Source organism: Neoarthrinium moseri (genome assembly GCF_022829205.1).
Source record: "Neoarthrinium moseri strain CBS 164.80 chromosome Unknown scaffold105_Wmoseri_CBS_16480, whole genome shotgun sequence".
Lineage (NCBI taxonomy): Eukaryota > Fungi > Ascomycota > Sordariomycetes > Amphisphaeriales > Apiosporaceae > Neoarthrinium > Neoarthrinium moseri.
In genome coordinates, this window is record NW_026055219.1 from 22,631 (window position 1) to 44,867 (window position 22,237).

Sequence of the window (22,237 nt, forward strand, 5' to 3'; positions counted from 1 at the left end):
TCGATCGTTTTGATTGTCCAAATGTCAAATGGACAGCAAGCATAGTTTGTAGATCATCAACTTGAAGTCTATTTATAATTCTCATCATACTTGCCTAGTACAGATGGAGTTCACGATGGCCCTCCGACGGCTTAGGCAGCTTCTACTTCGCCAAGGCATCGAGCAATCTGCATTAACGTATGTGAGGTAGCAGAGATTACCACGACCAACACCAATCAATCGAATTAATCAACTACAAGGAATGTGCACCATCCTGCAAAATACGCCTACGGGCATAGTATTTTCCATGTAGTTCTTGTCTCGAGGTGCTGCGTGGGGGCAGAATAGGCAACTCCAGGCTTCACCAAGGTCCTTTTTGGATTGGTTATCTTGGCATTGACAGCCCCGGCCTCAAAACGATCTGTCTTAACTCGTACATTTATCGCTTTTGCCATCTACACTGTCAGCACCGATTTGAAGATGTCTACAATCAAAGGACACCATCTCAAGACGGGAGAGACTCATCGTATGGGTTATGCGGACCTTTCGATACCAGAATGCCCCGCAGGCTGTTGGCCTGATCGTGAGCTGGTCGGGCGGGTAATCAATCGGCAAACATCGATTCCAGTCACGCACGCGGAGCCGGGGCACTTTGGTCAACAATCGGCGGCAGAACGACTCTACACACATGTACCCATCAAACCCTGGCAGACCCGCCTACTACGCATCAAACCGGGTCCAAACTCAGCGAATCCTGTCGAATGCCGACTGCTGGTTGCCGACATTCTCCATTGGGATGGTATGGGCATCGATGACGATGATGTGCTACAAGAGGTCTCTTACATTGCCCTTTCCTATGAATGGGGCAGTCCAGACTTCTCAGAATCAGTCATCGTAAATAACGTTACGTACCCAATCACGGCCAACCTCTTCGGGGCTCTGAAAGCTCTCCAATCGTTAACCGATGCAACCTACTTGTGGGTCGATGCCTTGTGTATAAACCAACATGACCAGATCGAAAAATCCATACAAGTGCGTCGCATGAAGAACATCTACCAAAAGGCTAGCCGCGTGGTGGCATGGAACCCGGACTGGGACGACGATAGGACAGCAGTCCTCAGAACGGTCCTCAAATGCGATTTCGTCAACAGAACCCACAGCCAGGACTGTTTAACATTTTGCCAACAGTTTCTTGATGTAGCTATGAGCGCACGGCTTTTCGAGCGGACTTGGGTCAGGCAAGAGATGTTCGCTGCTCAAAACGTTCATGTGCAATACGGCACGCTAGTCTTTCAACACCGGGAGGTCTTGGAAAAGGTCCAGGAAATTGAAAGTCATACGCAAGCCGTCCGTAAATGTTACCCAACACAGCTTCATTGGCTACAGCAGCCCAGTCTCGCTGCCAAGTTGCTGTTCCATGCTAGTGACTTGTTCGAGGACCCTTCGGCGCGCGAGCCTACGACATTAACCGCGGCATTGCTAAGCAACGGCTACTTCAAAGCAACAGACCCTCGCGATCTAGTGTATGGTGTGTTAGGTATTACAGACGTAAGGACAGATACGAAGGACGTCGACGGTGGGTTCGGAACAGAGTCGCCCACCTTGGCTATAGACTATTCCCGCACAATATCCCAGGTCTTCCAAAGTGCGGTGGTCTATATAATGCGCAGAGACTTGAACCTGGACATCTTATATCTTGATGACCCCAATATTCGAACAGCTTCTGTGGACTTCCCCTCCTGGACCCCTGACTGGCGACGTCTTCACCAGATCTGCGACAGGGATTATATAGACAACGGCCCGGTGGAAACTTTCCGGATGAGAACCAAAGCGCTTTCTAACTCATTCCAATCCAGTAGATCCAGTCGTCTGGGCGAGGCTGGCGCCGTATGGCGGCCAAACCCACACTGGAACACGAATGGTGTTCTCAAGCTGAAGGGGATACGAATGGCGGCCATCGACGTGGCCATTGAAGCTTCCGAGGGTTGGCGTCAATACGAGGTATATTTTAGCGACGAGGAGTGCAAGACAACCCACTTTCGTCGAATTTCACGAGCGATCAACAGGTGGTTCGACGAGACTTTTGAGCCATCCGACTCTCCAATGGTCAACAGGAAAGCAACAATCACTGCCCAGGGTTTACGAATCCTTGAACTGTTCAAGAGATATCTCAAGGCAGATAGTTTGGTAGTATTTTTCACCTCCATAGCTTTCGTTCACCCTATCGTTTCGAGAGGCGACGAAATCGTGTTGCTCCAAGGCTCACCTCTTCCGTTCCTGCTTCGCAAACACGGGAATACCGAGTATCATCTTGTGTGTCCCACGACTCACTTCCCGACCTCCCCCATTGAGAGCATCAAACGCGACAGTGACGGTCTTTGGTCACGGTGGACTGACGATCAGCTGCTCATCAAGAAGGCACAAAACGTGAGTTATACAAGCCCGGAACTTTCACATCTCTGGAGCGAGGTTCTTGAGGACCCAGTAGTTACGTCTGAGTTGGAAGACTTTTCTTTGGTATGAGAAGCACAGTGTCATCTACCAATGCCAACAGAATGGAGGGCCAGTAGGGTGGCTTTGATAGAATGAGAATACAGTCAAGCTAGAGCGACGCGCCACGTTGTTCTCAGTGTCCTCCAAGAGCCTGCTGAATGGCTCTCGTGATTCTTGTGAGAGGCAGGGTAAATTTTCGTAGACTCACAACTCATATTCAAAAGAAGATTGTCTCCATGTGCAGTCGCATGCTACAACCAGTTTGTTGGCAAAGCGTGGACCCCATGCCACTAACCTATAATGCAACAATGCATATGCAGCAGCCAGCACAGCCGCATTCCAATGTCTTTTACCGTTGGGGCAGTGCCGGCTCCCTCCACTCTTGAATTCAACCCCTTCGCGAGCGTTAAGATTGCAGTGAAGCTCTGTCGTTTATATCAAGGGCAACAATCCCCGGACAACAAGACCTGAAGCCACCTTCAACTCAACATCCTTTTGTTCGTTTGTGCAAGATCAATCGCTCTCGCTCCACCTCGTGGACAACCATTGAGATGTGGATTTGACACCTGCGAATAGCTCCAACTTGTGGAAGAAGATCAATTGAGTCAGGAACAGCTTTCTGAGCTACCATTTCTACCGCCATCGATTTCTCGTCAGAGAATTGAAACATCATTCCTACGGGTGCCCCTTTTGATGGACTTCCGTTCCCAATAGTAGCTGGCAAACTTCCCTTTCCTTTCTCACCAAATCTTCTTTTTGCTCCTCTCCTCGTGACTACCTACCTGTACTGGTAGAGCGAATCCACGCTCTCATGGATTTCAATTCGGAAGTGGCTATATCAACTTCTTGTAGTCCCCTCTTTATCCTCCCGAAGAACCTCCCGAGCGAGCCACAGCTGCCTCAACAGGGACCATAATTCCAAAACTTGCAATGGTTTCTCCTGATCGAAGTCATCATAGTGCCGGATGGCTCTTGCATCCCTCATGTGTGATTGCACTTCGAATTGTTACCATGGACCGACCGAGCCGGCATAAAATGGAATTGAATCCTGCGTACATGCTAGTGCTGGTGACTTGCCTCAACTCCTCTATCCTTTTGAGAGAGACACTCATCTAGTGATATCAATGCCCCAGACCACCCGCCTGTCCCTTTCCTTCTCTGGTCCCCTTTTCTTTCTCCTGCTTACCTGCAGTGCTGCCCAATATGCAGTCTCACCTGCACAGCCCGCGACCCCTCCTCCCCTATCCGGCATCGTGCACCACAGCCTCGCACACTTGCGTGTGGGGTTTGGGGGCTGAGGGTATTGCGGTCCCCCTCTCATGCCCTTCGTGAGGATTAATTTTGCAGTGAAAGGGGGCCGAAATACGTATAAGGATGCCCGAGTCCCCAGAAGCTCACGAAGGGCTAATTTTGCAGTGAAAGGGGGCCGAAATATATATCAGGATGCCCGAGTCCCCGGAAGCTAGATTCCTGTGCTCACTTTTTTCAACCCCACGCTGAACGAAGCACAACCCAGGGATCCCGCATACTCTGCGAGATTGATGGGAATAGATAGAAGTCGGTAGCTATGATACAACACTGCAGTTTGATTACTTGGATTCTTTGACTTTGATTATCATGGGCGTCAAAATGTCATCATATCACGACAAGCAAGTAGCAAGACACGAGGCAGTCATTTAGTGGTTGATTATATCAATTCGTAGACCCAATTGCCTAACTCTGCGCCAACCCATTGTGCACTATCATTTTTGGTATCATTCTTCCTCGGTAACTACTAGACTACAGTGTACAATCTGCCCGGTGCTCCTCCGTCGTCCGAGCCTTATCTTGCCGCCTGCCTGCTGACCCCCGGACTGCCACCCCGACTCACACTGCTGTAGCGTCTGCGCTTCAGAGGTGCGCCGCCGTCCGAGCTGGGCGACCGGCTCTCGGTGTACCTCGCTCGCTTACGGGGCGCACTGCTGATGCTGCTCGTGTTTCTTCGTCTCCGGGGCGGTGGGCTCACAGACCTGGACGCGGGTCTGCCACGCCTGGGCGGGGGTGATGGAGAGCGGGAGTAGCTGTTGCCACGAGCAGCGGCTGGTCGCCGAGGCGGAGATGGGCTTCGCGAGTATGAAGTACGCTTTGCTCTCACAGGCACTTTGCGCGGCGGGCTGCGTGAGCGAGATGGTGTGAACGACCGAGATCGAGATCGCGTCATACTACGACCACGGCTGCTGTAGGAGCGTGCTCGTAGCTTAGCGCCGCCGTTCTGTCGTACGGGACTACGAGATCTCGAGACGCTCGAGTATCGGCGTGCTCCACGTGGCGGGGGGCTCCTCGAGTACGAGCCGTCCCGTCTTGCCGCATTGCGTGGCGGGCTCCGAGACGCGCTGTATGATCGAGAACGGGAGCGCGAATAGCTTCTGCTGCGACTGTCCGAGTATGATCTGCCACGTCTGGATGGGGTTCGTGACAACGAGCGTCCCCTCTTGTCGATGGCTCGGCGGGGAGGTGTCCGCGATCTTGATCGGGACGAGTAGGAGGATCCAGTATAGGATGAGTAGCTAGATACCGAGTCGGAATCGGAGTGGGCAGCTGCTGCGGGGGCTGGCAGGGCCGGTTTCGGGAGGTTGGCGAGGCGCTCTCTCATCTCTTCAGTGAGAGGACCCATGCCAATACTAGTAAAGTAGTTGATCGAGAAACGGATGTTCTTGGCGTTGTCACGAGGGAAGAGTCCCTCGAGGTCGGGCTGGAGAACGTCGTCCTTCATTCTTGCTTGTAGCTTCGGCATGCCAAGCTCCTCAGAAATCTCCTGGAACATGATCTTAATGAAAATACGGGAGGAACTAGTCGTCTCCTCTTCATTCAGATGAATGACAGACAGGATGTACCAGCCCATGGCATCAGAACCGAACATGTGACCGAACAGACGAGCAATATTTCGTAATCTGTTTGTTTCGTACCGATGGCACGTCTCGTAGTATTTTCTGAACGACTCTTCGAAGAGCTCGGTCCATTTTCGGTTGATCTTGGCCAGCCTTTCGGCGATCAGGCCAAAGAATTTGGTGTATGCCTTCTCCTGCGAGCAGCACTCGACCACCATGGATGGCAACTCCCCTTCCAAGCCGGCGGGCAAGTTGATCTTCAGAAGTTTGTGGACTGCTTCCTCGGGGTCAATCGCAGACTGGATCGTCAGGTAGATGGTTTTTCGGAGGTTGACGAGGTCCGTGTTGGACTGGTCCTTGATTTCCATGGCCTTCTCCTCGTGGTCCTCGTCGTCCGAGCTCTCGTCTTCGTCGTCGTCATCCTCGTAATCACTGCCCTCGCCGAGAATATCTGCCTTCAATTTCTTGTAAGCAGCCTCATTGTCCTCCCAGTCGGCGTCGAACTTGAAGATGTTCAGACCATCCTGCACGTCAATGCTGGCGTCAAGCTCGACTCGGTGTGTAATCTGGTCCTCTTCCTCGATAAGGTCGAGCTCTTCCTTGACGGCGGGGTTATCCTTGAACTTGTCCTTTCGAACCTGGAAAAGCACTTCGACCATGTATTGGACACGCTTGTCGATATCGGCCTCGTGCAGAATATTTCTGAACTGATCGAAGACGGCCATGGCAATAGGCGGGCTCATCTCCTCCAGGTGATGGCCGACCTCCTTGGTGAGCCCCACAGCGATCTCGACTGAGTCGTCGGTCGGCTTCTGGAGCAGGAGGAGCAGGATCTGGGCGGCCAGCATCTCGTGCACGACCTGCTGGTTGACGAGGTGGGCGATGAACATAACACTCGACAGACAAACAGCCTTGTCATTCCTCTTGAAGGCCTTGCGGAACTGCATGACCAGCCTCTTGACAAGCAGCTCGCCGACCTGAGGCAGCTTGGTGTTGACGATGGCGGCGAAGGCAGCGTAGATGGGGGTGAATGGTAGGGAAGCGGCCTGGGCCTTCATGATGCTACGGCAGAAGAGGCCGCGGCCGCGTACGAGGTTCTCGTTGAACAGCTCGGGAACGATGTGCTTGATGTTGGCGACATTGACCTTGTTGATCAGACCGTTGATGGATTTCTTGAGGGCCTCCCAGGCCATGCGCTGGTACTCCTTGGAGGTCTTGTCGGTGATCTGGGCCTGGAGGGCGCGCAGGCGCGCAGGGGGGATGTAGGTACCGCCCGAGCGCATGTTGAGCAGCTTCTGGTACTCAGCTTTGGCGGCGGCCTGCTTCTCCTCCTCGGTGGGCACGGGAACGGGCGAGCGGCGGCGCGGCTGAGGCGGCGGTGGTGAGCGGGCGCGTCGGGGCTCGTCGTCGTCGGGGCCGTCGCGGGCTGGGGACATGCGGCCGGGCTCGCGAGCGCCGGGGCGATAGCTGTCGCCGCCATTGCGAGGAGGGCGGCGGCGGTCGGTGGCAGCGGCACCGCGACGCGGCGAAGGCGATCGGCTGGCCATCTGTGTCTGCACCTTGCCGATTGCTGGACAGATCGACGATGGCTGGTCGCAGGGCAACCAGACCAGAGAACCAGACGCAGCGGCAGCACAGGCGATGACTGCGCTCTCGAGGTGTCCTGGCAAACGTGGATGGCGATGGGGTTGAGCCGGGAAGGTCTGCGACAAGGCGGCGGGACGTCGAGGAACGGGGAAGCTACAGGCTGAGGCTAAAACAAGTTGGCAGGAGCTCGCGAACTTTTTGGGCTGGGCGACGACGTGACGATGGACGAGGCTGAAAAAAAGGTGGGGTCAGGTGGATCCTGTCTGGGCGCAGGTGATTGGCCCGACGCCCACAGGGATCTTCCAGGCAAGCCAGGCTCTAAAGACCTATATTAAGTTGGACTCTACACCCTAATGCCCACTTCGGCAAAACAACTATACACACCTATTTGGAGGATTGTACAACTAGCAGGCTTCATCAGAATAGAGAAAACAAACGGACCGTGTTAATGTCAAGGCTTGACAAGACCTTAGGGCCGACCACGTTGGCCCATGGATAATAGTAACACTGCCCTCGAGGCGTAGTGCCTCCGGGCTGAATAGGTGATCATATACTACCATAGCAGTCGACTGCTGCGCAAGTGTGGGTTTGATATGGGGTTTGATCACGGAGCCAAACGACTCTGGTATGATTAAGAAGTTTCGATACCGTATATGTATCAAGGTCCATGACCGCCGTGCGGTCGTGAGGATGAGGGAGGCGAGATGCAACATTCAGCCAATGGCATATAACAGAGAAGCATAGCTTGGATAGTAATGGAACAAAGTTGTCATGGAGAAGTGTCTAAATATATGCAGAATCTATCTTCCCCCTGATCACGTCTCGGTCTACCTGTACCTGCAGGCAAGAATCATCTTGGCTCAGCATACTTTCTCCACAGCGGGTCAGCGAGGAGCCGGCCCAAGCATCGTTCTTCGATCCCGCACAGCACCTCTCGACCACCGTCTGGCAGGGTGGGCATCATGATCTGCATGCCATTCAGGATTCCACAGCTTGGACTCCGAATGGCCTGGATCCTGTCCCCAAGTAGGGGACCCCATTCGAGGCCGTAAAGCTCAAATTTGGCCCACGAGGTCTGGGAGCAAGAGAGTCCAGGCGAGTCCAGGAAAGCATTCGGCGTCAGAAGGGCAACGTGTTGCAACTTCCCTATGAGGGCGATAGCATCGTTTGTAAAGCCGCCTGGGTAGTTGTTTGTCTCAATGACGGCTTTGCGGATCAACGCTGACAGCTCTTTAAGATCTTGTGTTCCGAGCATTTTCCGCAAAGACATAGTCATTTCAATAAACAGCACGAAACTACCGAGGGTTCCAGGGTCAACAGGTGGCTGGATTCGGTAGCGACCATCCACGGCCATGTTAAAGATGGACGTTGGGTCTCCTTCGATCTCATCGAGCGGAAATTGCGCCGCCATAATCGATCTCCATGCCAGCGCCGACAACGCGTCATTGGTCGAGATGTAAGTTGGTCCATCAGGATATGCGTCCTGCTTCAGTCTCTCTAGTGATTCCTTGGAGAAGTAGAACACCTGGCCAACATGTCCGTCACGTTTCAGGACCTTTTCTAGCTGCTTCGCCGGGTCAGTTAATACCTGATACTGACGCAGATCCTCTAGGTTCCCGCCTTTCCCAGCACCAGGAGGCTTCGGGTTCAGCACATGCACTCTATCGGCAAAAATGGAAGCTGGTGTCTCGAAGGGATTCGTAATAGGGATGTTCTGGGCTCGGCGGCATTCCTCGGCCCAAACTGCGGTCCAAGTAAAAAAAGTCTTGCCATCACCGACAGCATGATATGGGTTCCAGTTCAGTATCATCCCCCCTTGGATGAAGTTCAGCTGAATCAAGATGATTGGCAATCTATCCCCTGGTGATGGCCAGGTATATCGTCGTGTCAACACTTCGCCATCGAATTCCGACACAGGGAAATGCCTCGCCTTGAGGTCGGTAAAGGTTGGGAATACCCCTGGTGTACGCAGGTCTTTCACAAGTATAGGCTGGATGCTGTCCAAGCTCTGCTGGTCCAGCTCCTGAAGCTTTAGCATGCCATCCTGACGCCCATCCGGATCAGGTATGGCTTCAGCTCTCAGGATGGGAAAGCGGTCGCAGGCTGCTTTCCATCCTACAGTGAGGACGCGCACCACTTCATTGATGTCATAATCCTCTTTCAGTTCAAAAGGGAAAAGCTAGACATACTATGAGCCACAAACCACAAGAACACTCCCCGACTTCATAACCTTGAAGAGGAACACTTACGTATCGCGGCCAGCCTCTGGGGCTTATTTGCTCGATCGGCGAAAGCACTTTCCAATCCGGGACAGGATGCAGTTGAGAACTCATGGTCATGTAACAAAGATTACCCTAAACGTTACAGAGTGCGCATAATCACAGGTATCGAGCAAGAGGGAAAAGGGCGAGGAAACGTAGTTACCGAGGCAGTCCCTCAATGTCAACCTGAGACTCAATTGCGCTCTTTATTTCCTGGGTCCAGGGGTGCAATAGCTGAATGTGACCGGAGGGCATTCCCGCACAACCCCCTAGTGATTGCGGCCTGCCGATCTACGGCTTGGTTTCTTCGTGGGGTAAACGCCAGCGTTTTTTAATACTCCCTGTGCAATGGTGCGACTGGGATGGAAAACATCCCCCTGGTAAGCAAGGTTGCCGGCAGCCAGCAAACCCACATAGTGCCAATTCTAGTTGTGACGCATTTGGCTCCCAGCCGGGGTGCCATATGTTAAAGTTTAGCCAAGATGAAGGCCTGATGGAAAAGCGACGAATCCGCGATTACCAGGCGGGGAACTTGACAGGGGCGACCGATGGTTGTCTTCCTATAACACTCACGGTAATAAGGCCATCACTGCATCGGCTGGCAGTTGGAAAACAGGGGCACGGCGCGGATACGGGTCCGTTGCTTCGGGCTCCACCATCATGCCCGACCATGCCTGCACGCCATGAGTGTACACGGTATACACAGTACTTTATGTCGAATAGCGCAGGGAATACTTCGGGTCTCGCTGGTGAGTACCAAAGTCTGCGGCGACGATATCAGGTGCGGCTCGTTCGATCCTGCCTAGCTGTGTTCCAGCATTATCATTGTTTTTCTCTGCAATAGCTTTGGACAATGCTTATGCTCAATCTCAACGGCAATTTTCAACGTCTGGGGCATCGTCCAGAATGAGCGTTGATCCAGTGATTCTCGCGCTTTTCGGCCCAGCACCGACAGGCGTTGACCTGAGCGAGAGCCCAGTTCACAGCAACAATGCAGCTGTTGCGGTACTGTTGGTGATTGCCGCCTGCGCAGTGCTCCTGAGGTTCGCCGCTCGACGCATCACGGGAAATCCGTTGCAAAAGGATGATTGGGCCATCGTGGTGGCGCTGCTCTTCACTGCTGGTAGTGCTGGGATGTCCTTCGCAATCGGCTCTTACGGCGCAGGGAAACACGTATGGGCAGTAACAGGAGAAAGCCTGTCGACAGCCACCAAGGCAAGTGAAGTCGACTTCATTGGCTCGTACTGATGTGCATATGCTGACTTGGGATAGCTCCTATATGCTTATACCTATGTCTTTTCCTGGGCTGTAACTTTCACCAAGGTTTCGATCCTTCTGTTATATAGGCGAATCTTTTCCGCCACGACGTTCTCGTTTCGCCTGAACATTTGGATCGCCGGAACGATCACCCTCTTGTACCCACTTACTTTGGCAATCGGAATGGCTAATTGTGAGTACTTGCGTTGTTCCCGGCTGCGAAGCCTCGATCAATCCCAATCAAGCCTAAAGTGTTGCTGACATCTTCCCCTGTCCAGGTTGCAAACCTGTATCTTTCTATTGGGAACGGTTCGCGGGCAACTCGGAGGACTCTTGCCCGCTAGACGTAGGGACCTTCTTCGTGGTCCTTGCCATCATCAATGTTATTCTTGATGCATACATTTTGACCATCCCGATCCCACAGATCTTGAACCTCCAGATGTCGACTCGGAAGAAAATCAGCATCTGCGGCTTGATGCTGCTAGGAAGCTTGTAAGATTGGAAAATTTATACGTCGCTACCTTCCAATGTACTAAATCAACAACAGTGTCTGCGGCGCCAGTTGTGTACGAATCTACTACTTACGCGTCTTCTCGACAGCTACCGATATTACTTCGCTGATGGGCCCCGTCAGCGTCTGGTCCGCCATCGAACCGTCCATCGGTATACTTTCAGCTTGCCTGCCCAACATGAGACCACTATATGTCATGGTCCGGAAGAAGTGCTCCACTTCCTACGCCAGTCGTAGCAGCACCAAGAGATCCGATCCGGGGCCCATGACGCGGAGACGCTTCCAACAACTCAGATCCCACGGTAACGTGAAGGTCAACTCCCAGCATGGTCAGGAAGAAGACGAACTTGAGTTGACCAAGCCTAACAAGCCCAGTAGAAGTTTTGTTAGCTCAGGGGACTCGAATGACGGTATCCACGACGGAGGCATAGTGGTGCAGTCTGAAATTGTTGTACAACACAGTTAAACAAGCCTACCCTAAGTACTAGACAATATACGAATGTAGTCCAGCGTCATCGGAGTACAATAAAGAACAAGTAGAAGTTCCTGCGGCCCAAGCTGCTGGGCCATCTGCTGGGTTCGAGAATGACATTTCCGACCTTTCCTCTTGCATGTCGATGTGGATGGCTCTGCGCACGATGCATTCGCCCTACCAGATACGATGACAGGAGATTGATGCGGTACTGAACTTGATGGAAAATGAAGATGTCAATATCGGCGCCAAATATCCATGAAGAGGACGTCGGCGACGCGTCACCCTTGCCTATGGCAGCTACGAGTCGTTCCACACCGGGTGCCATCCCAATGAATGGACAGGCCATGCGACAGATCCTAGGGGATCTTACACCTCGCCCGTTTCTGTTGCTCTAACTTCACTGGCGGGGTGGTGCCAGTAGTAAGTAGTGGAAGGATAGTGTACCTATTGAAAGTATGGAATACAAAAGCCTCGAGACGTGGCTCGAGGTCTCTTGACAATTGCTGTAACTCCATACACTACGTTACAGTAGTAGGCGGATTGGGTGTCGCAGGTTCAGCTACATAAGATATATAAGGGGTCCCGGGTTCGAATACCTTCAGCATAGTACTGTTGCCAATGCCATCATGTCGCGAAGTTGACCAGATCTGGTCCACCTACCCTGTTGCTTACATTTCTTGCTGACATTTTCGACTTCCTTCACTGTACGGCAACTCACATAAGTATATCACCCTTCCGAATTACATTAGATATATACTCCAGGCTCACCATAGCCTGCGCTGCTTCGAGAGACGACGGGCATATTATTAGTGAACACCCTAGCACAGCTCTGACTCACCAATTTCAAGAAGTTCGTTTCGTCACACCGATGCATCTTCTCATACTACAGAAAGTTCTTAGAATAGCAGTCTCATTTCATTTGCATTTCATCCAGGACTACTTTTGGATTTGCAGATATCTAGACCGGCAACTCAGGACTCAGTAAAAATAGATTCGCCTACGCCTTCTCTTTCCATTAAGCACCCGTAATTATATGGCTTTGGCATCTTGCATCTTGCCTTGCTCTGAGGAAAGGACATCTAGGCTGTGAACCACCTTTAGTGTTAACGGGTGATCCGATCCCCATACCTTTTTTGCCCCTCGAAGCGCCGATGAATACATATCTTCGGCCTCTTTCATTTTGCCTTGCTCTGAGTAAAGGACACCTAGGCTGTAAACCGCGTCTAGTGTTGACGGGTGATCCGGTTCTAACACCTTCTCGTTCCCTTGAAGCGCCCGTAAATGCATATTTTCGGCCTCCTTTATCTTGCCTTGCTTTGAATAAAGGACACCTAGGCTATTAGCCGCGTCTAGTGTTGACGGGTGATCCGGTCCTAACACCTTCTCGTACACTCGAAGCGCTAGTAAAAATATACTCTCGGCCTCCTTTATCTTGCCTTGCTTTAAAGAAAGGACACCTAGGCTGTAAACCGCGTCTAGTGTTGACGGGTAATCCGGTCCTAACATCTTCTCGTACCCTTGAAGCGCCCGTAAAACCATATTTTCGGCCTCTTTCATCTTGCCTTGTTCTAAAAGAAGGACACCTAGGTTATCAACCGCGTTTAGTGTTAATGGGTAATCCGGTCCCCACACCTTCTCGTTCCCTCGAAGCGCCCGTAGGAGCATATCCTCGGCCTTTTGCAGCTTGTATTGGGTTATATAAAAGACACCTAGGTTATAAACCGTTCTTAATGTAAGATTGTGATCCCGCCCTAACGCCTTTTCCATTCCTCGAAGCGCCCGTAAGTACGCATTTTCAGCTTCTTGCGGCTTGCATTGGGCCATGTACAAGATCCCTAGGTTGTGAAAGGCCCAATACAAGTCTTCTTCATAACCTAGGATTGTGGTACACGACATCACGGCATGTGATAGAAGTCGTCTTTCAATTATCCAGGTGTGAGCGCAAGTCTGTGATGGAACCTTTGAGGCTATGCATTCTATTGCGAGCTTGTTAAGATAGCCATCCCAAGGTCGGTTTAATGTGTAAATGATCCAAGAATGTAAGCACCCGTGAATGCTATAACCCCTGGATTCAATCAGGTCTGGACTGAAATCATGTGGCTCGACGAATCCGTAGTCATGCAATATGCCCATTGCCTTGTTGAAGTTCAATTCGTCGCTCAGCTCGTATACCCACGCAGGTCCATCGCCGCTCAAAGGCTGTAGGAGCTCGAACCAAAGGTCTTCATTGTCGAAGTAGGCCCACCACCGGAGCAGATGAGCTGCAAGTGGATCATGTTCTTGCATTTGATCGTATGAGATTTGCCATGTAGAAGAGAGCGTTCGGTCTTGATACGATCCCAAACTTGGAGTGCTTGATTGGAGTCTCGCCCATGACTCTCTGTAAAGACGAAGATAGTCAGCCACGCTAATGGAGACGCGCCTTAGGTAAGCTCCAGCTGCGGTTAGAGCAAGTGGGAGCCCGTCGAGTTCTTGTACCAGACCTCGAGCATCCATATCTATAATAATCATGGTTAGTAAAGCCTAGTAATCTATGAGGGCCTTACCATTTGGTAAACCATCCCGGGCTGAGGTCGCAGACAGAATCTCAAGACCATCATCTATCGATTCGAGTTTCTTAAGTCGAATGCGATGACCTATGTCGACTTGTGACAATCGCGTGGTAATTATGATTGAGCCTTGGTAGGAGGTGGGGATAAAGTGATTGATATCAATTCCAGAATTATTAGGGTGATTGGGCAGCCTCGGGTTGTCATAGTTGTCGTATACGACAAGCCACCTGGTATTGTCTGGTAAGCTGAGCCACGCCTTGACAGCTTCGATTACCTCCTCTTTGTCACCCTGCAGGTCTAGCGCACGCAGGCCACTGGTATGAGGATGCCGTTGCAGAATCTGCCTTGCAACTCTGGTGAAGCTTTGTTGAATAGACGTTTCGTCCTTGATATTCACCCAGAATATGGCGGTGTGTTCGTCTCGGTATCGCTTCGTGTATTCTACAGCGAGTTGTGTCTTGCCGATACCACCAAGACCGTGGAGAACAACGACGCGGCGGCTTCCGTCCGAGCTAAGCCTTCTGCGCATCTCATCTATTTCCCTCTCTCGCGCAACAAAATATTGAGTTTCCGGGACTTCTGAAAGGCTGAAGGGAACGGAGAAATCGTTCGTATGGGTTCCTAGTCTTGTCAGGATCTGTGCCTACCATCAGCAGTTGACCAAGATCAACGTACCTTTTACGGCTTTCTCGACCTCCTCTCGTAACCGGTTCTGTGCCCTTTCCCGCCCTTCGCCATAAATAAGCGGCATCTACACGTCGAATATCCCAAGCAGAGAGTATACTATGTCCTCCTCCCATTTGGTTTGACGATTGCGAGCCCAGGCTTCTCGCTCCGCAACGGTGAAGTCTACCAATGGCGTACCGCGGAGCGCTCTCGCAGGAATTCCTGTAATGTCGCGTATTAGAGGCTCTAGTGATCGCTTGTCTCCTAACCAAACTCCCTCCTTTGAGTAGAACTCGACGATCTTTGGGGCGACGAGCTCTTGCAGCGTCCAACCTCGAGTGAACCATCTGCTCTGTCGCAAAGCAGCCTCCCAAGGCCTTATGTTCTGCTGTCGATCCGGCGTTATAGGGACGGAGACGTCGGATAGGTAAACATAGCACCGTTCCGCATCGCGGTACCACCGGAACATGCTATTGATCGCGGTCTGGAGCTCGATCGCATCAGATTTGTCGATACAGCAGGTGTCGACCCAGACATATTGGAATCCATCCTTTTTCGCCTGTTTGGCGCAGAACTCAATCTTGTCGTAGCCGGACTTCTGTTGCCAATCGCTCGATGAGTTCGATAGGTCGGTAAAGACTACCTCGTCCGGACCCCATGTGTGAGAGAGGATCGCGTACACAAGAACATTATTTGGGGTAAGATCTGGGGTAAGGCTGTACCCGTCAGGGTCGTCGAGTCGTAGAAGTTTCATTGTGGATCTTGTGGCATGCAGATTGTTGTCGGTCACTGAGCAAGTGCGTTTTCATCGTCGGATGTCCTTTGCAACGGAGCAAGGCAGCAATCACATTGTCGCTGCCAAATGCAATCGACTAGACTGGCATAAGGCTGGGATGCAGGGTACGGCCGAGTTCAGCTGTAAGCTCATTGGTCAGCCACAAGCCCATTCGCCAACCGCATAGAGCGCGCGCCTATGTATAATAGTGGTCTTCAAACTACTGGCTCTCATGTATCAAACTCAAAAAGAGCTCATGTCGATGAGCGGCGGCTTAAGTGGTGAGATTACAGCATAGTAGGCCCAGATGGCACAGCACTGTTCTCGAGATCCAGAAAAAGACCTCGAGGGACAACAGCCAGCCAGCCTGCCTCCATCGTGCCATCCCCCGGGCCCTCCCGCTCTTGTTTCTTCCCTCCTAACCGGCCAACCCAGCTGCGATGTTATGGACGGTGTACCGAAACGACAAAAGATACAGCAAGGGTGCTCTCTGACAACGTGCTAATTGACAACTACATACCGCTCTCACAATATAAGTAGTAAGTAGTATATTACTATAGCGTATCTTATCTATGTTAGCAGTTAGCCTGAGGGCAGGTGGAACCAGCTGCCACGTTGGCCGGCCCATCTAGTGCTAGCCCCCCTAAACTCAGGTCGCGCATCCATCCGCGTCAGGGACACTTCCCATTCTGGCCAGGTCATCAACGATCTCGACACCAGACCCCCGGAGCCGCAACCGCACAGCTCAGAGACGAAAGTCTGCCACCCGAGAGTCGTCCTCTTTCCATTTCGACACGCTCATTTTCGAGAGGTTTCCTCACACGTTTTAATTGACAATGGTACGCCCCGCCCCCTCTTCCTCGCCCCCGTTCCACCCATGGGCCCTTCTGTTTCGCTCTCTGTCTCTCCAGACCTGAAGCGCTGGCTAACCACCCGCCGTGCCTCGCAGCTCGACAAACTCGTCGGCCTCGCCATGCTTGTGGCCGCCTCCGTCGTCTTCCTCTACTACAGCATCTGGACGCTGGCCATGGTACGCTTGAACCTGCACCCTGCCGCACTTGTGCGCCGCGCCCCCATAGCTAACAGGTCTCGAACCGCAGCCTTTTGTCGATGCCGACCACCCTCTGCACAGCATCTTCCCGCCGCGCGTCTGGGCCATCCGCATACCCGTCATCCTGATCCTGCTGGGCTCGGCCGTCGTCGGCTCCTTCCTCAGCGTCGTCATGATCCGCAGCAACCGCAAGAAGGCGGCCAAGGCCAAGGCCGCCGCCGCGAAGAAGAAGGCCTAAGGGGGTTGGGGAAAGAAGCGGAAAGGGGGAACGAAACACACAAGCCTCTGCCACGACGCACCGAGATCCGGGCTGCCCAGCCGTGGTACAGAGACTGGCTCGGGCCTGTTGGGGGGCCTGCACGGGAATAGTCCGCCCCTTGTTCGAGGCACCTAGATCTTGTAATAACCGTACGTGTACTTATGTGACATTAAAAGCATCACTTTCCACGTCAAAATGAACTCAGGGCAATCACCAAGGCCCAAGCACCGCGGAAAATCAATATGACTTGATGGTATCTTATTGAGCTCTTCCGGCTCCTATGACTGGTGGGTGGGGGGGTTATATCTATCTGCTGAGAGTCTTGTAACATCAAATGCTTGCAACGAGGTCCCTTTACTCCAACAAGAGTATCCCTCGATTATGCCAAACGAAGGATATTGGCGAACGGCCATATGAAGCAACGGCTCAGGGGCCTAGAAACAAAGTCTAAAGCAGCCCGCGTCATTCATGTGTCTCGTCTCGTCAAAAGAATCTGTGTGTCACCAAGCAAAGCAAATACACCTGCATCCATCCATACCCTCTCTGAGCCAAAAACACCGGACACCCTGGCAGATTGTGTGGAAATTCGTGCGGTACGTATTGGTTCCACCGAACACTGCAATGAGTGAGATCAGACTCTCTGGTCAGCAAAGTCGAGAACTTCACAGTCGTCTTCAAAGAAGCCATCCTCATCGGCATCCGACGCTCGGTTGCCACCCCTGCGGCGCCGAGTAGTCACCACGATCTGCTCGTCATTCTCTCCCACTTGCAAGACTCGCTCCATAGCCGAGGCAGGCAGGGCACGATGATCATCCAGGCTGCTGATGCTGAGCTCTTGCTCCATGACCGGAAGTATGCCCACGTCCACCTTAACGGCATCGATGCTCTGACCAAACGCCCAGGCCTGTGAAGTATTGGTCTGTCGGGACTGCTGCTGTTTTTTCTTCTTCGACTTGGACACTGGTTTGTCCTCCAAGGTGATAGAATCCGACAGCTGATTGGCGGCGGCAGGCGAGCTCGAATGCGAGGCTTCGGTGCCATACTCATACAGAACAACGCGTCGATCGGTGTGGAATGGCTGGTAAGGCGCACTGGTCTCAATTTCAGCTTGCGGAATCGACGATTCTGGGCTGAGGTCCGAGTGCGTGGGACGGGCCCGTGGGTTCAAGACAAGAGTGTTTCCACCATCCAACTCGGGATTCATGAAGTCCAGGTCCTCTTCGGGCTCTATCAGACGCTTCACAGTCGGGGCAAGTACGTCAGTAGGCAGAGTCTGCAGCGCAAAGTCTTTGTACCTGTTTCCATACGGAGCAGTAGACTTCTTGTTTGCTCCACGACTCTTGCTAGGAAATGTCCTGACTAGTCCATTGCCGGCGACAAAGAGCGTAGGGTACTTGCGCCCGGGCATCCACATCACGCAAGATACTCCTGGCGACTGACTACCGCTGGGCAAGCTAACACGGTTCTCGCCGCTATGGCGAAGTTGATTGATTGCCGTACCCGCGTTACCAAGGGACTGCGAGATACCCGCAGCTAGGACTTTTCCACCGTAGCTTGCATGGTCCATGATCGTAGATGTTGCGTTTGCGTTGGAGCTGCTCCGGCGGCGACGACTGATCAAGGGACGCGCAGCACCATACGCCGAAGTCAGCGCTGTGGAAGCCATCGAGACCGCGGACTGCGGAGCTTCGGAAGTCCCAGATCCTGCCTCCTCGGCTTTCACCCGACGACGCGGCGGAGGCCAGGTATAGGCACTGGGAGGCATGTCCAGCAGGTGCACGGTGCCTCTTTCTGTCACCATCGCAGCACGTTCGCCATTTGGCCTCGCCCAGGTCACATCCACAATGCGAGCAACAGTCATCCGCGAGAACTGCGCGATCTGCCTGACGCGAGTTGCGTGGCCCGTGTTAGGAGGCTGAGAATTCTGAAGTGCCGAGGATTTGCTGTGCTGGATTCGCATCAAATCCCACAACGTCTGGACGTCTCCCTTGGTGCTGGCGGTAAATAGAGAAAGACCAGTGGGAGAGAATGAGAGAAAGCTGCAGCCAAGTGGCGCCCTGAAGGTAGTCACATGATGAATGGACGTCGAGTTCTCTAGGCCTTCAAGATCGAGGATTGAAACCAATCCGGGGTCCTTGGTAATCGCTTGTCCAGAAACTCCATATGTCGGCGGAAACTGCGTTGCATCGGCTCTACCGGGAAGACTCGCAGTCCAAGGTGGCGAGCCTACATTGTGCGATCGCGGTGGAGTTGACTGTGAACCCGGTTGTTTCCAGTAGTTGTTCCACAGCTGCATGCCTTGTTTCCCAACCCAGCGTGCGCCTTGGATAACCTCCTGTGTCGTTTCCCTCATGATTCTGTTCATCATGCCGTTCGAGTCGGGCTGATCGACATCGGAGCTTTCGCTGGGCAGGACAGGCGATGTAAGCGTCACCAAACCAGGGGCTTTGCCATCAATAGCAACGCCAATCGATGCATTCAGAGCAATTTGTGAAGAGGGAGCAGGAGGACAATAAGCAATCCATCTACCAGAAACCGCGACAATAGGCACCTGCGGGCTCTGTCGCGGTGGGACAGGACTCTGGCTTCTCTCTTCTTCCTGAGTGGCATCGCCCTTCGGCGCCTGCTGCAGACTAGTCCACAACTTGCCAACACATCTGAACTCGATCCCGGCGTCTGAGCTCGATGGAAACTGCCGATAGACCCAGCATTCGCCCGTGGTGCCGGAGGAAACGACAACACTTCCACTGTCAGCTCGTATCTGCAACGCACCCGTTGGCGGTGGGTTCCGGAAAACGGGATTCAGTACGGAGGACTTGATGGGAACTCGTGGCGCCTGTAGAAGAGTGCAAATCGCACTGTTGGTCCTCAGGGAGTAGACCTCGACAGTTGTTTGGTAGGCATCAATCGTGGGAATAGTCTTCGCAATGCTGATTGGCCTTTGGCTGGTCTCCGATTGAGGAGTGTCGATGCCGTCCATCCTGGGACTTGCTCCGGCATCAAACCTGGTCTCCACTATTTCCGGTGCCGAGGGGAGAACCGGTCCGTGAACCGTGACGGCGATCAACGGGTAAAGCTCGTTGCGATCGTCTGTCCCACTCCATGGTAGAATCTTCGCATTGTACACTCCCCCGCGCAGTCCCTTCAAGCTTGCGAGGGGGTCAACACCTCGCTTGGTGACCGAATACACGTTTAGTCCACCCTCATATCCGGCGAGAACCACGCCGTTGGAGCCGGAACTACTGGCCGAACTAGGAGCAGGCCAAGTGTCGAACCCAAAGTAATAGCCTCTGTCTCCCGCCCTGAGTCCGTTCTTCGGGTCAAGATCAAAGTCAATCTCTGGGGCTCCATAGAAATGAGCTTGCGCCTGGTGAGGCAAAGGAGGGTTGAAGGCCCCTCGAGCTTGCGAAAAGGGAGAATGCATCGAGGTTCTTCGGATGCCAGGAGGTGAGGAAGCTTGCGAGCGGAGATCATTAGCTGGGAAGTGGTGGTCCATTTGGAAACTCAGTGGTCTTCGTGTCCCGGTGGGAGGCGATGCCGAGTGTGCGTAGTGGTTAGCAACAGCACGCTGCTGAGCCCAAGCCAGCGGTGCTTTGTGATCCTCATACGACGACGGCTGAGTCGGTGGTGAATCACCCATGATACTGATCAGGTTTGGTGACCCAGCCAGTGCCCCGTGGGCCTTGGCCCACTCACTCATACTGGGTGCTGTGCTGGTGGCGATCGAGGTTCCGGTGACTCCATCCAGCATCGGCGATACAGCAGCGGGAGGATTCCCCTTTGTTGGGATCGTCGACGGCATGGAAGGCTTCATCTCAGGCGTCTGAACTGGACTCTGGGGAGACTCTGGCACGGAAACCGGCTCTTTGGTCGCAGTGCCATTTCTGGTAGAGAGTAGCAAGAAGTCAGCATGGTCATGGACACTCATACGGAGCATAACACCTCCAAGAGGGATGGGGAGGCGGGCATGTAGACCCATGGAAAAGGAGTCACGGGGGAAACATACGAGAACTTGGCCCCATGTTTTGTCACCGCCGCGAAGACTCCTCCGGTATCTTTGGCATTCTTGTCCTTCTTCTTTGAACCTGCATCACCGGAAGCCTGGGTAAGCTTTTGTTTCCGCTTACGAGCGCCCTTCTTCCCTCCGGCAGAGGAGGAGACGGGTGAGGGATCTCGGGTAGACGAACCAGGCATTCAAGTAGCGTTACTAGAATGCTGGGGCAGTTTCCTGCTGGCCAGCAGAGCGGCTCTGGGAGGAGCCTGGCGCGAAGGGTATATCGCAAGACGAGACGGGGAGTCGGAGGAGCCGTCGAGAAGGGCGGTGATATCGATGACAGCCTCTTGGATGGTGCAGTCGGTGCACGATGCGGTTAACTTCGGGGGAACGAGTCAAGGGGTGCGAGGACACAACAAGCGCGAGATACGCGCCTGTATGTCGAGACGGGCGGGAGAGGGGAAGTTGGAGACAAAGGAGCGGACGATGCAGTCCAGCCGAACCGTGTATTATTTACGAGCGCGCCGAGTTGATGGACGGAGAAAGGATGCCAAGGCGAAGGAAATATTCACAGCAGAGAGAAGCTCAAGTCAAGATGGTGCCAGATGTGTCTATGTTGATGATGGTGGAAGAGGGAGACCGCTTCCAAGGTTCTAAGGTTCCAAGCCAAAGGGGGCAGCGTGGAGGGAGGTGAGACCCGGCAACACGACCAGGTCCAGGTCAGGTCGGTCGTGACCGGTGACTCGGACAGGGCCTGGCGACGTGCGACGACTACAGACAGAGAGGCCGCGCGGGGCAGAGGGGGGACCTGGGGGGGGGGGGGGGGGGCGGGGGGGGGGGGGGGGGGGGACACAAGAGGGGAGGTAGGTCACCCACCCGAACAGGGGTCATCAGTTACCAGAACCAAGAACGGCCTGGGGTCGCCGGGTTGCGTCGTTGACAACAGCCTGAGAGCTGGTGCCATCCCTGCCGCCTGGCCAGCCGGACAGCCTAGAGCGTAACTAGTGCCTCGTGCCCTGCATGAGCTCGACGAGATAGGGCGCTGCCAGCCGTGGGCAGAATCCACTAATGCCTGAAGCCGGCCACTGGTAACAGGACGCCCATGTGTCCCCTGTGGTTGGCGAGCGGGCAGGCGGGGGATCTTGCAGCACCCGCTGGAAGCAGCCCGGCCGGATGACGCAGATCCAGACCCCTCATTGGGGACGCCAGCCCAGTCAGTCCGCCCGCCAGCCAGCCAGACAGCCAGCCAGACAGCTCACAACTCGGGAGGGGATGACAATGGCATTCCCTCAAACTGCCCCTCGTCAGAGGGCCGACGAGGCCGACAAGAGACAAGAGACATCGCCGGACGCGTGTGAAACCCCCCCAGGCTTCACCTCTTCTGCTTGCGGCCACATGCTCCCGGCTGCGTCATCGGCTTTGTCTGCTGGCCCGTCTGACCGATTGCTGGGGCCCCCAATTCTCTAGTTACACCAGCTGTGGCCGGGTGTTTGTTGGTAACTTCGGTCCA

At 53.6% G+C, this 22,237-nt stretch overlaps 7 protein-coding genes across 7 annotated transcripts; 3 read left to right on the forward strand and 4 right to left on the reverse strand.

Moving 5' to 3' along the window:
- Nucleotides 1-459: 459 nt before the first annotated feature.
- JN550_013145 (uncharacterized protein) lies at nucleotides 460-2,502 on the forward strand (the record flags this gene model as incomplete). Its single annotated transcript, XM_049311700.1, has 2 exons — nucleotides 460-1,502; nucleotides 1,836-2,502. The coding sequence occupies 2 exons, from the start codon at nucleotides 460-462 to the stop codon at nucleotides 2,500-2,502; spliced, it is 1,710 nt and encodes a 569-aa protein (XP_049164876.1).
- Nucleotides 2,503-4,294: 1,792 nt separating this feature from the next.
- JN550_013146 (uncharacterized protein) lies at nucleotides 4,295-6,886 on the reverse strand (the record flags this gene model as incomplete). Its single annotated transcript, XM_049311701.1, has 1 exon — nucleotides 4,295-6,886. The coding sequence occupies one exon, from the start codon at nucleotides 6,884-6,886 to the stop codon at nucleotides 4,295-4,297; it is 2,592 nt and encodes an 863-aa protein (XP_049164877.1).
- An 890-nt stretch (nucleotides 6,887-7,776) lies between these two features.
- Nucleotides 7,777-8,736, reverse strand: JN550_013147 (uncharacterized protein; the record flags this gene model as incomplete). The annotated part of the gene is made up of 1 exon (XM_049311702.1): nucleotides 7,777-8,736. One exon carries the CDS (start codon nucleotides 8,734-8,736, stop codon nucleotides 7,777-7,779), a length of 960 nt encoding a protein of 319 aa, XP_049164878.1.
- A 1,357-nt stretch (nucleotides 8,737-10,093) lies between these two features.
- On the forward strand, nucleotides 10,094-11,421 carry JN550_013148 (uncharacterized protein; the record flags this gene model as incomplete). Its single annotated transcript, XM_049311703.1, has 4 exons — nucleotides 10,094-10,428; nucleotides 10,534-10,637; nucleotides 10,723-10,936; nucleotides 10,992-11,421. The coding sequence occupies 4 exons, from the start codon at nucleotides 10,094-10,096 to the stop codon at nucleotides 11,419-11,421; spliced, it is 1,083 nt and encodes a 360-aa protein (XP_049164879.1).
- Nucleotides 11,422-12,459: 1,038 nt separating this feature from the next.
- Nucleotides 12,460-15,402, reverse strand: JN550_013149 (uncharacterized protein; the record flags this gene model as incomplete). The annotated part of the gene is made up of 4 exons (XM_049311705.1): nucleotides 12,460-13,928; nucleotides 13,977-14,603; nucleotides 14,658-14,711; nucleotides 14,793-15,402. The coding sequence occupies 4 exons, from the start codon at nucleotides 15,400-15,402 to the stop codon at nucleotides 12,460-12,462; spliced, it is 2,760 nt and encodes a 919-aa protein (XP_049164880.1).
- Nucleotides 15,403-16,300: 898 nt separating this feature from the next.
- On the forward strand, nucleotides 16,301-16,712 carry JN550_013150 (uncharacterized protein; the record flags this gene model as incomplete). The annotated part of the gene is made up of 2 exons (XM_049311706.1): nucleotides 16,301-16,453; nucleotides 16,524-16,712. The coding sequence occupies 2 exons, from the start codon at nucleotides 16,301-16,303 to the stop codon at nucleotides 16,710-16,712; spliced, it is 342 nt and encodes a 113-aa protein (XP_049164881.1).
- Nucleotides 16,713-17,364: 652 nt separating this feature from the next.
- Nucleotides 17,365-20,927, reverse strand: JN550_013151 (uncharacterized protein; the record flags this gene model as incomplete). The annotated part of the gene is made up of 2 exons (XM_049311707.1): nucleotides 17,365-20,617; nucleotides 20,740-20,927. 2 exons carry the CDS (start codon nucleotides 20,925-20,927, stop codon nucleotides 17,365-17,367), a joined length of 3,441 nt encoding a protein of 1,146 aa, XP_049164882.1.
- Nucleotides 20,928-22,237: the final 1,310 nt, after the last annotated feature.